The 13,627-nt window shown below is 43.8% G+C and overlaps 1 protein-coding gene and 1 pseudogene across 1 annotated transcript; both read right to left on the minus strand.

Annotated features, from left to right (window-relative positions):
* Window positions 1–2,447: 2,447 nt before the first annotated feature.
* On the minus strand, window positions 2,448–3,827 carry LOC132511928 (leucine-rich repeat-containing protein 37A3-like). The gene has a single exon (XM_060135742.1). The coding sequence runs from the start codon at window positions 3,825–3,827 to the stop codon at window positions 2,448–2,450; it is 1,380 nt and encodes a 459-aa protein (XP_059991725.1).
* A 408-nt stretch (window positions 3,828–4,235) lies between these two features.
* LOC132511957 (RAD52 motif-containing protein 1-like) lies at window positions 4,236–13,370 on the minus strand (annotated as a pseudogene).
* Between the last annotated feature and the right edge of the window lie 257 nt (window positions 13,371–13,627).

Consider the following 13,627-nt stretch of genomic DNA (forward strand, 5'->3'; position numbering starts at 1 on the left):
CACAGCTTCTCAGCCCAGTGGTATGCCTTCCATATACTTTCATCAAGGTAAGAAATAGAGTTTCCTTGGAAATTTCTGTGAAGAAACACAGTTCATATGCTCGAATAGGTAGAAAAAGAATGTAGAGAATAAGGCAAAGAATCATGGCCACCATGTAGGGAACATTCAAATGCAGAAAAGACCAGCTTTCTAATTCCCCCAGCTTCCCAGCTTCCCAGTGTGCACAATTAATAAAAACATACTGTGAGGCCACTGGCACAAACAATGAGGCATCCCCTCAGAACCTGACTTCCTATCAGTCCAAATTCTTGGATGCATAATGCCAATTACTTTTTTTCCAAAATCACTTATGTGTCTAAAATGACTCCTACAAATCAATGAGAAAAATGGCAAACATTTATCAATATCAGCAAATAAATATTAAGAAATCCTATGGCAGGCAACACCAAAGCTTTGGCTCAGTGCCCTCAGAACCTCTCCAGGTGTTAGAAGGATACGGGCAAGGCAATTAGACATTAGAGGGACTAATACGAAAATATCTCTTAAACATATTGCCTAGGGAAAAGCACAAGTCACTGAACAAGGAGTAAAGTTATTACCTCATTAGGGGAACAAAATGCAAAGGAAAGAGATCGGAAGGAAGGACACACATCAAAACAGTAACAGGAGTTACCTTATTGGTGGTAGGGAAGGTGGGGTGCAATTTTCACATTTTATCCTATATACTTCTGTCACATTTCTTTTTTTAAACAGTGAGAATGTATCCATGAATTAGACATGTTTAAAAGAAGCTGTTAAATGCCTGAGGTTCAGTTTGAACCACTAACTCAGTGGATGACTGAATCTTTAGCTTTAGCTTTGTCCTCTTCCCTCAGCAACAATGGAACTATTCAGTTTATATGCACATTTTTCACGGGAGTCAGAAATAAGTCAAAATGGATACCTGCCTGCCCATCTGCCTGAGGGACATTTCCACTCAAACAGAGCCTTCTGGTTGCTTTATGCTCACCAATAAAAGATGCCTAAGACTGAACTCATCTCCCTCAAAGTGACTCTGCTTCCCAACTGCTGTATTTCCACCTGTTATACCACCATCATTCTGCCCCTCAACACATGTGATTTTTCTCTTTGCTGTACTACAATCCCCCAACTCTAGTCAATTACTACATCTTGTCAGGTTTTCCTGTGTAGTACTCTTAGGATTTTCTTTCTACTTCCATCACAACCACTCTAATTCGGCCCCTTCTCACTTTACTCCTAGATTTTGCTAAAGCATTCTATTTCGTCTCCCTGAACCAAGCTTTCCTCTCTAGGTCGCTCTACATATGAAATCTAAAATCAGCCTCTTGCTTTAATCATTTGTCTCTCTTGCTTGAATACTTGCAGTAGCTCCCCATATCTCACAGCATAACTTCCAAACCCCCATTGCCAATAGTCAAGATATTTTATAATCCTATCTTTCATTGTTGCCTAACCCAATTCTTTACAGCCAGACTAATCTATTAAATTCTGATCATCCCTGCAGTCACACCTTTGCCTAGACTGTACTGCCTGTTATTTTTCTGACAAATCACAGCCAATCTTGAAGTCCCAGCTAAAGATTTAGCTTATCCATGCAGCCTTCTGTCACCTCCACACCCCTGTGATTACAGGTTCTGGTGAATTACAGCACGTTTCTGTATTTCTCTTAATACTTAATTATATATTACCTCCCTTTTAAGGCATATCCCCTTTCTTCCCACTTGTCATTGTCATGTTCTGGAGACAATGACATGTACTTCTGTGGCTCCCACAGTACTTAGCCCTGGGTTGGGCACAAAATGGGTGCTACATATAGAAAGCCAGAGGACAAAGATGAGTTCTAGATATAACTGAGGGATTGAATAATAATAATAGCTAACACTAAAATATATGCTAGGCACTGATAGAAGAGCTTTACCAATATTAACTCATCTAAATCTCCCAATGAGATTGGAGTCATTGGGAGATTTAGCAGCCATAGGAGTCATCCTGTGAGATGATGACTACCATAATCCCCATTTTACAGATGAGTAGTCATAAAGCTAATAAATGACAGACCTGGGTTCAAACCCAGGTAGTCTGGCTCCGGAATCTCTACTCTTAACCACATTGTCGTATTACCACCAAAGAGATGGGGAGAGGGACATGTTGCTCTAAAGAGGATGGAGTAAAGATGGGAGAAGAGTAGATGTTAAGAAATTAAATAATGGGGTAAGAAATGGAGAAGGAAAAAATAAGGGCAATTACAAGACTGAAGGAGAGGGAAAAATAGTAAGAAGAATGAAGATAAGGAATCATTGACAAACAAAAGGTGGAAACACAAAGTCAGTCAATGTGGATTGGGGAGATAAGGAGGGCCCAGGAAGACCTGAAGAAAGACTGCATTGTCAGGCAGGATGCAGAGAACAAATGAGGAAAGGCGATTCTTACAGGACGGTGAAGGTGCCGTTGTAGGCGTCAGGCTCTGGCTCAGGCACTCTGTGGAGCTTCTGCTTTGGGCTGAGACCAACACACGACAGCGTCTCATTTTTGCAGGTACAGAGCTCACATATGCTGATGTTTGTGGTGGCATTCTGCCCTGGCTGCTTCTTTTCTGGGGTATATCTTACACCAGGAAGACCTGTGGATACTGAATACTGAGTCGAAGGAAAAGGAACCGTCTCAGATGGCCTTGGTTGCTGAGATACGTTAACTCCCAGGTCCACAGGTGAAACTGTGACTTGAGACAGGTTTGGTTGTGCAAGTGTCACCTCAGGGTGTTTTGGAGGGGGAGCTGTAGTCTGCTGCCGGGCTGTAGAATGTTCAGACTCTGTAGTAGGTTCTGGAGTTGTGGTCAGCTCCAGGTTCAAAGGTTTAACTGTGATACTGGGTGATGCTGGAGGCTCAGTGTGATCCTGATGCGGTGTTGGAACTATTGGATTGTGATATACTGGAGGCTGAGCTACAAAAACCTCCTGAGGTGGTTCTGCAGGCTGGGTTAAGGTCTCCTGCATGACTGGAGAAGGTTCACCCTCCTTAGTGGGTTCTGGCCTTCTGGTCAGTCCAAGGTCCAATGGTTGAATTGTGACCTCAATCAAAGTTGGGTGGTGAGCCTGAACTTGCTCTGGATTTGGAAATGCCACCTCGGGGTATGGTGGTTGAATTGGGGCTCCTTGGTGAACTGGAAAAAGTTCAACATTTTCAGAGGGGACTGGATGCTGCTCTGAAAATTCCTGCCAGACTGACAAAGGTTCCAACTGCTCAGAGGACACTGTAGACTGAGCCGAGGTTTCTTGTTGGGGTGGAGGAGTTTCAAGCTCATTAGTGAACGCTGGAGTTACGATGAGTGCAAGACCCACAGGTTTAACAGTGACATCGGGCCGCTGCAGAAGCTGAGCTTGATCCTGACCTGGAGGAGAAACTGTTGGCACAGGATCCTCTAGAGAGAAAACTACACTCACGGAATCCGTGTCCGGGTATGGAGCCTCAGTCTCAGTCAACTCCCGATGAGGCGGGGCCAACATCTCGAATGGAGACCAGGACGTCAAGTAATTAAAGCCCCCGGCTTCTGCCAGGGGTGTGAGGGCATGGGGCAATTTGGGAGGGGGGTCTGAGGCGTATGAAGACCAAGCCTCTGTCAGCCGCGGGGGGTTGGGGGTCACCTGGACGGGGCCCAGGGCCCACTCCGGAGGCTGAACTGCCTGGACTTGAAGCCACAGTTGTAGCCACGTGAGGAAGAGCCGTGGCAACCAAAGGCGTAGCCGGGACATAACGTGCGGCGGCTCCCAGGCGCAGTGACCCAGGCCAGTGAGGAGCCGGAGCCACATCCTGTGTCCGAGCTGAACCGCTATGCCAGCGCCGACGCAAGCGCTCACGTTAGCAGCCGCGCGCCCCTCCCCCGCCTAACGTTCCACCCGTTATTTATGACATCTTTAGTTACGCCACCTTTATTAGGTTAGTGCGGAGATCCAATCCGCGCCACCAGAGTGGGCCTTTTGCCCAGAGTCCCCAGGGCCCAAGCCATCCTTCCCCTTGCAAAGGCGACACTTACCTCCTGCCGGGCCCTCTTCCCAACCCCTCCCTGCCCTCCCTGGCCCCAAACAATGAGGCGGGATTTGGGCTGCAGACCCGAGTGGCCCCAAACTCCAGCAGCCCAGGGGCCGAGGGGGATTGGAAAGGATGCAGAGCTTCCCGAGGAAACCACAGGACGTGGCATTCTGGGAAATCCAAAAGTGCTAATCCAATTCTGGCAATCTGAACTCTTCCTCCTCAGAGCTGAAGTCTAAGAGACATTCTTCCTCCCTCTGGCCACACAACTGACAAGAAGAGTTGCTGACCAGGAAATGAGCACCAGTTGGGTGGCGGGAGGGGAACACACCTTACAATTATTCGAAAATGTTGCGTATATATGTCCATGCCATTCTCTCACTTTGTCACAGCAGCTCGGTGGTTTGTGACCACCTAGAGGGGTGGGATAGGGAGGGTGCAAGGGAGGGAGACGCAAGAGGGAAGAGATATGGGAACATATGTATATGTATAACTGATTTACTTTGTTATAAAACAGAAACTAACACACCATTGTAAAGCAAATATATTCCAATAAAGATGTTAAAAAATAAAAAACAATAAAATAAAATGTTTGCCATTTCCTCCAAACTCTCAGTATTCACGTCTCATTATTCATTCACCACTCTGTTATTAGGGGTTACCACTGAATCAGTGATGACTCCAGAACTTCTGTAGGAGGGGTTTGGGGCAGGTGGGAAAGAGAGTCTAAAACCAAGTGAATGGCCCTTTACATTAGCATGGGCAAACTTCCCACACCCCACCTTGTCTCAACAGAGCCATTAATCTAGAAAAAACTACAGTGTCACTTTTCAGACGTCTACCCTGTGTGCACACATGGAGAAGACACTTCGAATGTTAAAGTCAGCATGTTAAGTAACTTTCTTGAACTACTGTGACTAGCACCCTATTTACTTTCTTCACAGTCCTTTTCATAATCTATTTGATTTTAGTCCTTTTTAATTGTCTGGTACACCTTTAACACCTAAACTCCAAGAGAGAAGGAGCTTCATCTTATTTCCAGTGCCTAGCCATAATGGTTTCTAAATGGAACTGATTCCAAGATTGTCCTCATTTAGGAATGGATCTGTTGTTATAATCAGGTTTCCGAAATCTTTAGTATCAATACGGAATCCTTTCCTCTCACATTTCACAGGAAGCTAGACTTCTTAAAGCCCAAACATGGATACGTCTGAAGTTTCCTTGACTGATTTAAATCGAATTAAAATAATTATATTGTACAGGAAAAACTTTCAATATTTTTACATTTTTCAGAACATAACCACCTTTTCTTTCTCTACTTTCTTCCCTTCAGAACAAACTTTGCAACATTGGGGTGAGTTAAATCATCAGAAATCTAGCCCCAAATTCAGCTCTCAATGACATGAAACACATTTTTTGCTCCTTTTTAATGAAAATCCTATACGCAGTACATTAATGTTTTCTTTTAGAAATTACGTTGACAACTTAATCCCTAATTCGAGGCATCCATATAATTGGTTTACAGTAAGGTTCTTCGGCAAAATATTTAACACAGGATATAAATGAGATGCTGAGATCTGGGTAATATACCTTACTTGAAAGGCATGAATAGTTTTTAAACACTGTAGCATAATCACACTTAAGGCCATAGTTACTTTGTTCCCATATCCCTGCAATTCTATTTGAGGGGAGTTCTAAAAGGCCTGTGTCTTCTCCTGTGTCCACAACTGTAGACGTACACTGATGGCCCTCAATCCTGCTCTCCAAACTTCAAATAAGGGGCCAGAGACAAGGCTCGGGACTTGGAAAAGTCCTAGAAATTCCCTGCCTCAAAAGCAGTTTCAGAGTTTCACCTTTTCCTGAGGATGACAGAGCTGAGTAGACATGCCAAAGTCTTCCAAATCCTGCTGGGTGCTTTGAATTACGGCTACACTGGCTGTGTACCCCTTGAGTTTTTATCTCCACATACTTGAATGAAATCCTGTAGCTCCTCTTCGGTTCTAGCATCTGTGACCTGTTCACAGGGTCTATATGCCAGAGCTACTTTACCACTTTCTGAAATAAAGCTAACAAGGATCAATTCACAAGGTTTCTTGTTCTAAAACTTCCTGTATACAATGGTAGCACCCAATAATTAGACATTCTTTTGATTTCTAAAAGCAGAAAATAAGAGCATTTTCCTAGAAGTTCCCTCATCTGACACTTCCGTTTTTATCATAATTACTTGTGAAAAAATATATAACAAGTATCAACTTTGGTTCAAAAACCTTTATGATCTTAGAAATAAGAACTAAGGAATAATGACATAGGAATTAAAAGCTGTGGAAACAAAAATGTTCAATCACAATACAATGAAATAGGAAGGCATTAGGTGGGGGTCAAAGTGAGTTCAAACCTGGGGTAGATACCACTGGACTATAATAGATACTTCATGTTAGAAGCAAGGCAAGTGCCTACTCCTTGGGACCAAAATTCTACCAGATACAATGAACAAAGCTTTGGAGACAGAGACAGAGAGCATTTGAACACTCTACTGGCAGAAACTGGCCCATGTACCCTTTGGACAATACCGCTTTCCTCAAGGCAAGCTAGAGCCACCAGGCTTTTTGGTCTAAGGAGTTTTGAGTACATATAAGGAGTACCTTGGCATATCAAGGACAAACAACCCAGACATTTAGTTTGGTTCTTAAAGGTTGTTACCCAGAGTTGACAGCTGGTGGAGATTCAGCCTGATGACCAGGGAAGTCAAACTTCATTGGAAGGACTGCCCAGGCGGAAAGGCCAAGACCAATGCAGGGTCAACTCTTACAAGCAAATAAGGTCTCTGAAACTTAGCTAGGATTTCTCAGTCTCTAAGCCTGCAGCGCTGTGAAGCAGGGGAGCAATTCTGTTCCGGGAATCTACTAATCATAAAGTTTCCTTTGGGCACAACCTGTGACATTCTCACTGCTGTATAACTCGATAGGGAACACAATCAACGGTATTTAGTAGCATGACCACTTTTAAGGCTCACACAAACATATCCGATTATTATATAAGAATCATATTCACCCAATATATCAGAAATGAAAACTGAAATTAAACTGATTCCAAAAACATAATCTAATAAACTCTTCAACAAGAAAACAACGATAATAGTCCATATATTTTGTCTGCTTACTATGTTTCAGACATAGTTCTAAGCTTTTTACATTCATCATCTCATTTACTCTTACAATATCCCTCATTAGGTGGTAAGCTGAATTACTAACCCTATTTGCAGATAAAGAAATTGCAGCTTAGAGATATTAAACACCTTCAAATGTCTCTGGCTAGAAAAACCTAAAATTGCAACAACAACAACGAATAAATCTAAGAGACAAAGTTAGGACTCAAACACAGGTGTCCAAGGCTTATACTCACTACACTATTCTGTACGATAAGCAAGCAGTTGAGGAAGAACTGGATCAAACACTTTCTGTATGAACTGAGGCAAGTCATTCTACATCTAAACACTGGGGACAATAATATTCACTGTCGTTTTTCTCATAAATGCCACAAAGAACAAATTTAAGACTGCTGCTGTGAAAGCATCTGGTGAATGAAAGAATAGGTAATGTTTTAGAGAACCATTATTTTCATCCAATTCACTTTTTTTTTTTTTTTTTTTGCAGTATGCGGGCCTCTCTCACTGTTCTGGCCTCTCCCATTGTGGAGCACAGGCTCCGGACGCACAGGCTCAGCGGCCATGGCTCATGGGCCCAGCCGCTCCACGGCATGTGGGATCTTCCCGGACCGGGGCACGAACCCGCGTCCCCTACATCGGCAGGCGGACTCTCAACCACAGCGCCACCAGGGAAGCCCCATCTAATTAACTTTTCAAATAAGTTTATTTGCTCACTGAAATTGAAGTACTTCAAGGACAATCAGAAAGGTCTTACCTAAAACTACAATCAGCAGTTTCTGGAATGCATCTGTCATAGCCTTCTGAATAGCAAGCTTCTGGGTTACCTTCCTTTTCATAAGGAATGATAATGACCCTAAATCTAACCAAAAGATGAATTTAAAATGCCTGTCTGAATAACTGATTTCTAGCTTATATGTTTAAAACTAAAAATGCATCTGTGATTCTTAGATCATTATCTTAATGATGAAGGGCAGGCACTACAGTGGGGTGTGGTTGAATGACTCTGCTGTAGGTATACCCTGGCTTGGCACATTTTTACTGCTCAGATCTATTCTGGAAGTTCCTAAAATACTCGATGGGAAATGCAAACCAAGAACGTGGCACAAATCGCATATGACACACAGATTTCAAGTGGACAAGCTGAGGCTACACTGCTACAGACGCTGCTCTCCTGTGCGTGAAGGGCTGGATTCATACAGTGAGATAGATTGGTGGTAGTGCAGATGATCTGGCCTCTCCTCAACCATCACCCACTCAGGTGGAGGGTGGAGCCTCCTCCACTCCGTTCGCTAACAGCCCTGCCTCTGACTTAAAACCCTAAGCCCAAGTGCCATGGATTCTAGGAAAAAACTCAGCACCAACCGGAATCCCCTTTCTAGGGATCAATATTTACTTTTTCCGCTCAGGCCCTTCTATGGGAGCAAAGGACTGAACATTTACACAAGAGTTTATTTCAATCTTTAGACAATGATTTTGTTGGGATAACTGGAGGCCAGAAGACATCTGTATTTGAAGGACTATTTTAGCACATAACAAATTATTAACCAAAAAAAACACAAAAACTAACTCATTTTCCCTCCTCCTAAGCTTCCTGGCAGGCAGTCAGTTCTAAAATTCTAAAGTTAAGGTGCTGTCAGGTATTGCCTAAGATAAAAACCTATATTGTCAGGCAGAAAAATTCTGCCCAGGGCTTTAGTTGCTTAGAAAAGGTGATGATGTATCTGAAAAGTTGAGTTTCAGAAAGAAAGGAAAAAAGAGAAATCCCACTCCCTCACCTCCCCATACACACACATACTGGAAAACAGACCTTCCTCCAACTTATCCAAAGGTTCCTCAGCCATGCCAACTCCGGGACTCCTGCACTCGTGGGAGGGCAACACCACCTCTAAAGCACAAAAGAACTTGAGGCTTTGCTTCTGAAGTGGTGTCACAATATCTTCCTTTTCCCTTTCTTCAAGGTTAGAAAGATCCTGGAGCTGTTAGGATTTTGAATTAAAGGCTAGACTTCAAAATATCCTGTTGTTAGAAATAAAAACTAAACTCCAGCAACCCCAGGTAATAGTTTAGGTATGCTATAGCTTCAAAATCAAGTGAGACTTGCAAATGAATGATTAGCTATGGTCAACTATTTTTTATTATATACCATGCAAATACTGGAGAAAATTATGGACACCACCATCCAAGTCATTGAGATTATCACTAATTCTAGGTGGCAGGCCAATGCTCAGATACTTCCATGTGGAAGCCTCTCACATCTCCTCCCCATAGCCCTGTTCTATTCTTCCCTCTAAAGTCTAGGAGTTCAATGTTGAAAGGAGTCTGGTTAGTCAAAGAAAGTCTACAGAGTTTACCTTGATGATCCTTTTTGACCACCCATTGAAACCAATGTAGTAATCTGCCAATTCTTGGCATCTGGAGCTGTTTAGGGCAAGCGTATTATGTTGAACTGCCTTATGTCTGGTGCCGAGACGAACCTAAAGACATAAAAGACCTAAAAATATCACAACCCTACATAGAGGCTTATTTTGGATATACCTGAGATTTATCAATACCAATTTCATAGAGGGGCTGTGAAGATTAAGTAGCACATTTTAAGCAATGAGTTCACAGTGAGCCCTAAATAAATGTTATTTATTATTTTTAGGTCAGTACTTTTCTGCATCATTTCCAGGGCCCCTGATTAACCGGGAAGGTTCCCTGACCTCTGGTGGTGAAAGTGATGATGAAAGCAACCAATGAAGCCCAGCAGAAGCCTATTATGGGGCTGGGGGTAAGCAAAGGAAGTGAACTGTTTCAGTCGTCTCATCCTGTAGCTGCTGCTTGAGAATACGAGCTGAAGAGGAGATAAGATGGACCTGCCACTGAATCAGGACCTTAATCTGTAGCACCCCCTCCCCAAGTTACTAACCCCTGTTAGAAGAGGGAATACGTATACCTCTCTAAATGTAAATAAAGCAACCAAAAGAATTAGAGGTTCATCTGCATTAACAAGCTTCTTTGAGAGTGCAAATATTTCCAGTCTTAACTCTCTCAATAACTTACATATTACTGTGGAGTTTTTACATCACTAGTTCTTTCTTAAATGTCTATTTCCATTTTGAACAGCGTGTAGTATATAAATACAGTCATAAAAATTCAAATAATACAAATAAAGTCAAAGCATTGTTAATTCTTTGATTTGTTTGTGCATCTTCCCCGTCACTAGTTTACGAGCTCCTTAAGTGCTTGAAGGAACCGTATATTATTCTTTCCTTGTTACCAGAAACAAGCATAGGTCTTGGCATATAATAGGGGAGTGATGGTCTGTTGACTGAGTGAATGAATGAGTACATAAGAAAATGAAATTATTTTCTCTAACTGAAGCTGCCTGCTGGGAAGGAGAAATGAAGACTAATTTTTAAATGTTGAGTGTCGCATGGGAGGCTAGGCCCTGTACATTGAGTCATAATGGAGCTGTCCTGGACAATTAGGAAGCTTCAGAAGGGCTCTGAGGCCCTGGGTAGTAGAGACAGTTGACATCTGGGATAACCTTGCCACAGTTCTTGTTGGCAAACATATCCCTTCGTGCTACTGAGAAAAACTCAGATACATTAGGCCTTTCCTTCATTTTAAGATATTATTATCTTTTCTGTATTTATAAAAACTACATGGGAAAAAGATAAGATGTATACGTGCCAATGAATAAAAGAACTCATAACTGGAACTCCCCTGCTGGTGCAGTGGTTAAGACTCCATGCTCCCAATGCAGGGGGCCTTGGTTCAATCCCTGGTCAGTGAACTATGTCTCAGATGCATGCTGCAACTAAGAGTTTGCACACCACAGTTAAGGAGCCTGCGAACCACAACTAAGGAGCCTGCCTGCTGCAACTAAGACCCGGTGCAACCAAATAAATAAATAAATAAATTTTAAAAAGAACGCATAATTAAAGTAGGTAACATTTTTGGGCGTGTGGGCAGTAAACTAAAGCTCCGCATTAAATAAGGAAATCTAATACGAATGCCCTTTCCTCTCAACTCTATAGTGACTTGTAGAACGTTCTATCAGTGCCGAGCTTTATGCTGTGAAAATCTCAGAACCGAAGTTTATGGAATAGTCTTAATGTCCAATATAAGAAAAGAACTCATTACTCACAACTGACACCAAGTAACTGTTTCATAATCTTTCCAGGACCATCTGTAATATCTGAGTGGTTATGTGAAATGGTCGCAGGGTGTGCAAACAAAGAATGCCTGACACAAAATCATTTCAATCCCAGGGAGTACAGCCAGGATTGAAGAGGGTGTTAAACAGGGTACAGAAGTGGGAAGTAGTGTACCTGGAGTCACATCTGAGGAGAGTTCTCAGATTCAATAAAGGTGAAATCAGTGAGTAAAGAAATATGGGTGAGAATAGGCAGCAAGGTCAGTAGGAAGTAGCCAGAGCGAGAAGCCAATCAGAGAAGACACACAATTATAAAGGGAAAGGTCTGGAAATCTAAGCCTCACTCACTTATTCAGAGGAATTGAAAAGGTCCTTGAAAAAGGAATGGTGGCTGAATGGAGGCACATAATGAAATGTTAATTCTGGGCAAGTAAGATTGGATGGCATGTTAATATGGAATAAGGTTTCTACAATGCATGAAAGAATATTTTAACCATTTTCTGGAATGTGAAGGGAGTTCTGAATAGGCAGTTTGAGAGTGATGATGAAGTCTCCTTTATGTTACATCTGACAAAAGTTCCTCAAGCTCCGGACTTCCCTGGTGGCACAGTGGTTAAGAGTCCGCCTGCCAATGCAGGGGACACGGGTTCGATCCCTCGTCCGGGAAGATCCCACATGCTGCAGAGCAACTAAGTCTGTAAGCCACAACTACTAAAGCCTGCGTGCCTAGAACCCGTGCTCCGCAACAAGAGAAGCCATCGCGATGAGAAGCCCACACACCACAAGGAAGAGGAATCCCCGCTCGCCGCAACTAGAGAAAGCCAGCGCGCAGCAACAAGACCCAACGCAAACAAAAATAAATAAATTAATTAATTAATTAATGAAAAACGTTTGTCAACCTCACACATTTGAAATCCACATAAAAGTAAATAGAAGGAAGACTCTTGTGAAGATTTCTTAAATTAAGGGGCAGCATAAAATGACATGGGGTTTAACATCAGTTAAGTTTGGGTTTGGCCTCTAGTTTCCACCTTTACTGTCATGAACCTTAAGTACGTCACTTAACCATCCTGAGTTCGAGTTTCTTCATCTAAAAACAACAAAGAAAGATCTGGGGAACTGGGGGATCAGTGGAGCAGTGAATCTGAGAGCATTCTGTACACCACAGTGCTGTACAAACGCTGGCTTCCCCCCCCCTCCCCCGCTGGGATCTTAGCTCCCCGACCAGGGGTTGAACCCCGGCCCTCAGCAGTGAAAGTGCAGAGTACTAACACTGGACCGCCAGGGAATTCCCGATGGCCTATTACTTTTAAATTTAGCACTTCATCCCAGTAGAGCGAGGAATTCCACATTTCGACCCACCTTCACTGGAGATGTCTGGAAAAGCTGCTTCTGGTCGCATGCCTTTTGGGCTCTGTGGGCATCCCTTGCTGAATAAAACTTGATGATGCCATAGAACCCAGGACCGGCCACTGCTGCGTTTGGGAAGACTCGGACCGAATACAGAAGGCCAAACTGGGAGAAGACTGAACACAGAATGCTGTAGGGTGGTCCCATGCTAAGTAAGTGCAGGAAACTTCACGCCCAGGAAAACAAACCGCCCATTCCCTTATATTCCCCCAGCCCTTCGCCACAGGCAACTGTGGTGAGCCGGCAACTCCAAACACTTCTCACTTTATGAACAAGTTTCCCTCTGAAATCCTAAGCTTCGAGAAGCATTAGGAGGCAATGCCGTCTGTTGGGAACTATCTCTCAAAAATCTCTGGGGGCGAGCTGACTGCTCAGGTCGGCTCTAGAACTAAGATTCCTCTCAGAGGAGACCACAGGCAGATGAGGTGCTGAAGCAGTACCCCGGGGCGCAAAGTTACTGGGGCGCGGGGCGGCTTCCTCCACCCCTCCCTCCGCCCCGGCTTGGCTCACTTGCAAGGCCTCGGCCGTGGGTCCAGAGCTCAGCTCCCACACCAGCAAGGTTTTGTCACCCGCGACGGGAACCGCAAAAGGTACCAACTCCACCATTCTGCCGTTACCGCGCGTGCGCGGCTCGAGGCGCAAGCGGAGTGCGCCTGCGCACGCGCGCCCGCGCTTTTTAAAAAATGGAGCCTGAGGGGCGGAGTCAGCTCGGTGGGAGTGGGACGGGGGCGGTGCTCGGACCTCTCCCTCGCCCCTCCCACTCCGGGCTTGCCTCTGCCTCTAGTTCCCCTTCCGCAACCCGCGCGCCCAGAAGTTTTGGAGTTAGCGTTTCTATTCAAGTGTATTTTTAGCGTAGAGTCCAA

This window comes from Lagenorhynchus albirostris, chromosome 20, assembly GCF_949774975.1.
Source record: "Lagenorhynchus albirostris chromosome 20, mLagAlb1.1, whole genome shotgun sequence".
In the NCBI taxonomy this organism is placed as follows: domain Eukaryota; kingdom Metazoa; phylum Chordata; class Mammalia; order Artiodactyla; family Delphinidae; genus Lagenorhynchus; species Lagenorhynchus albirostris.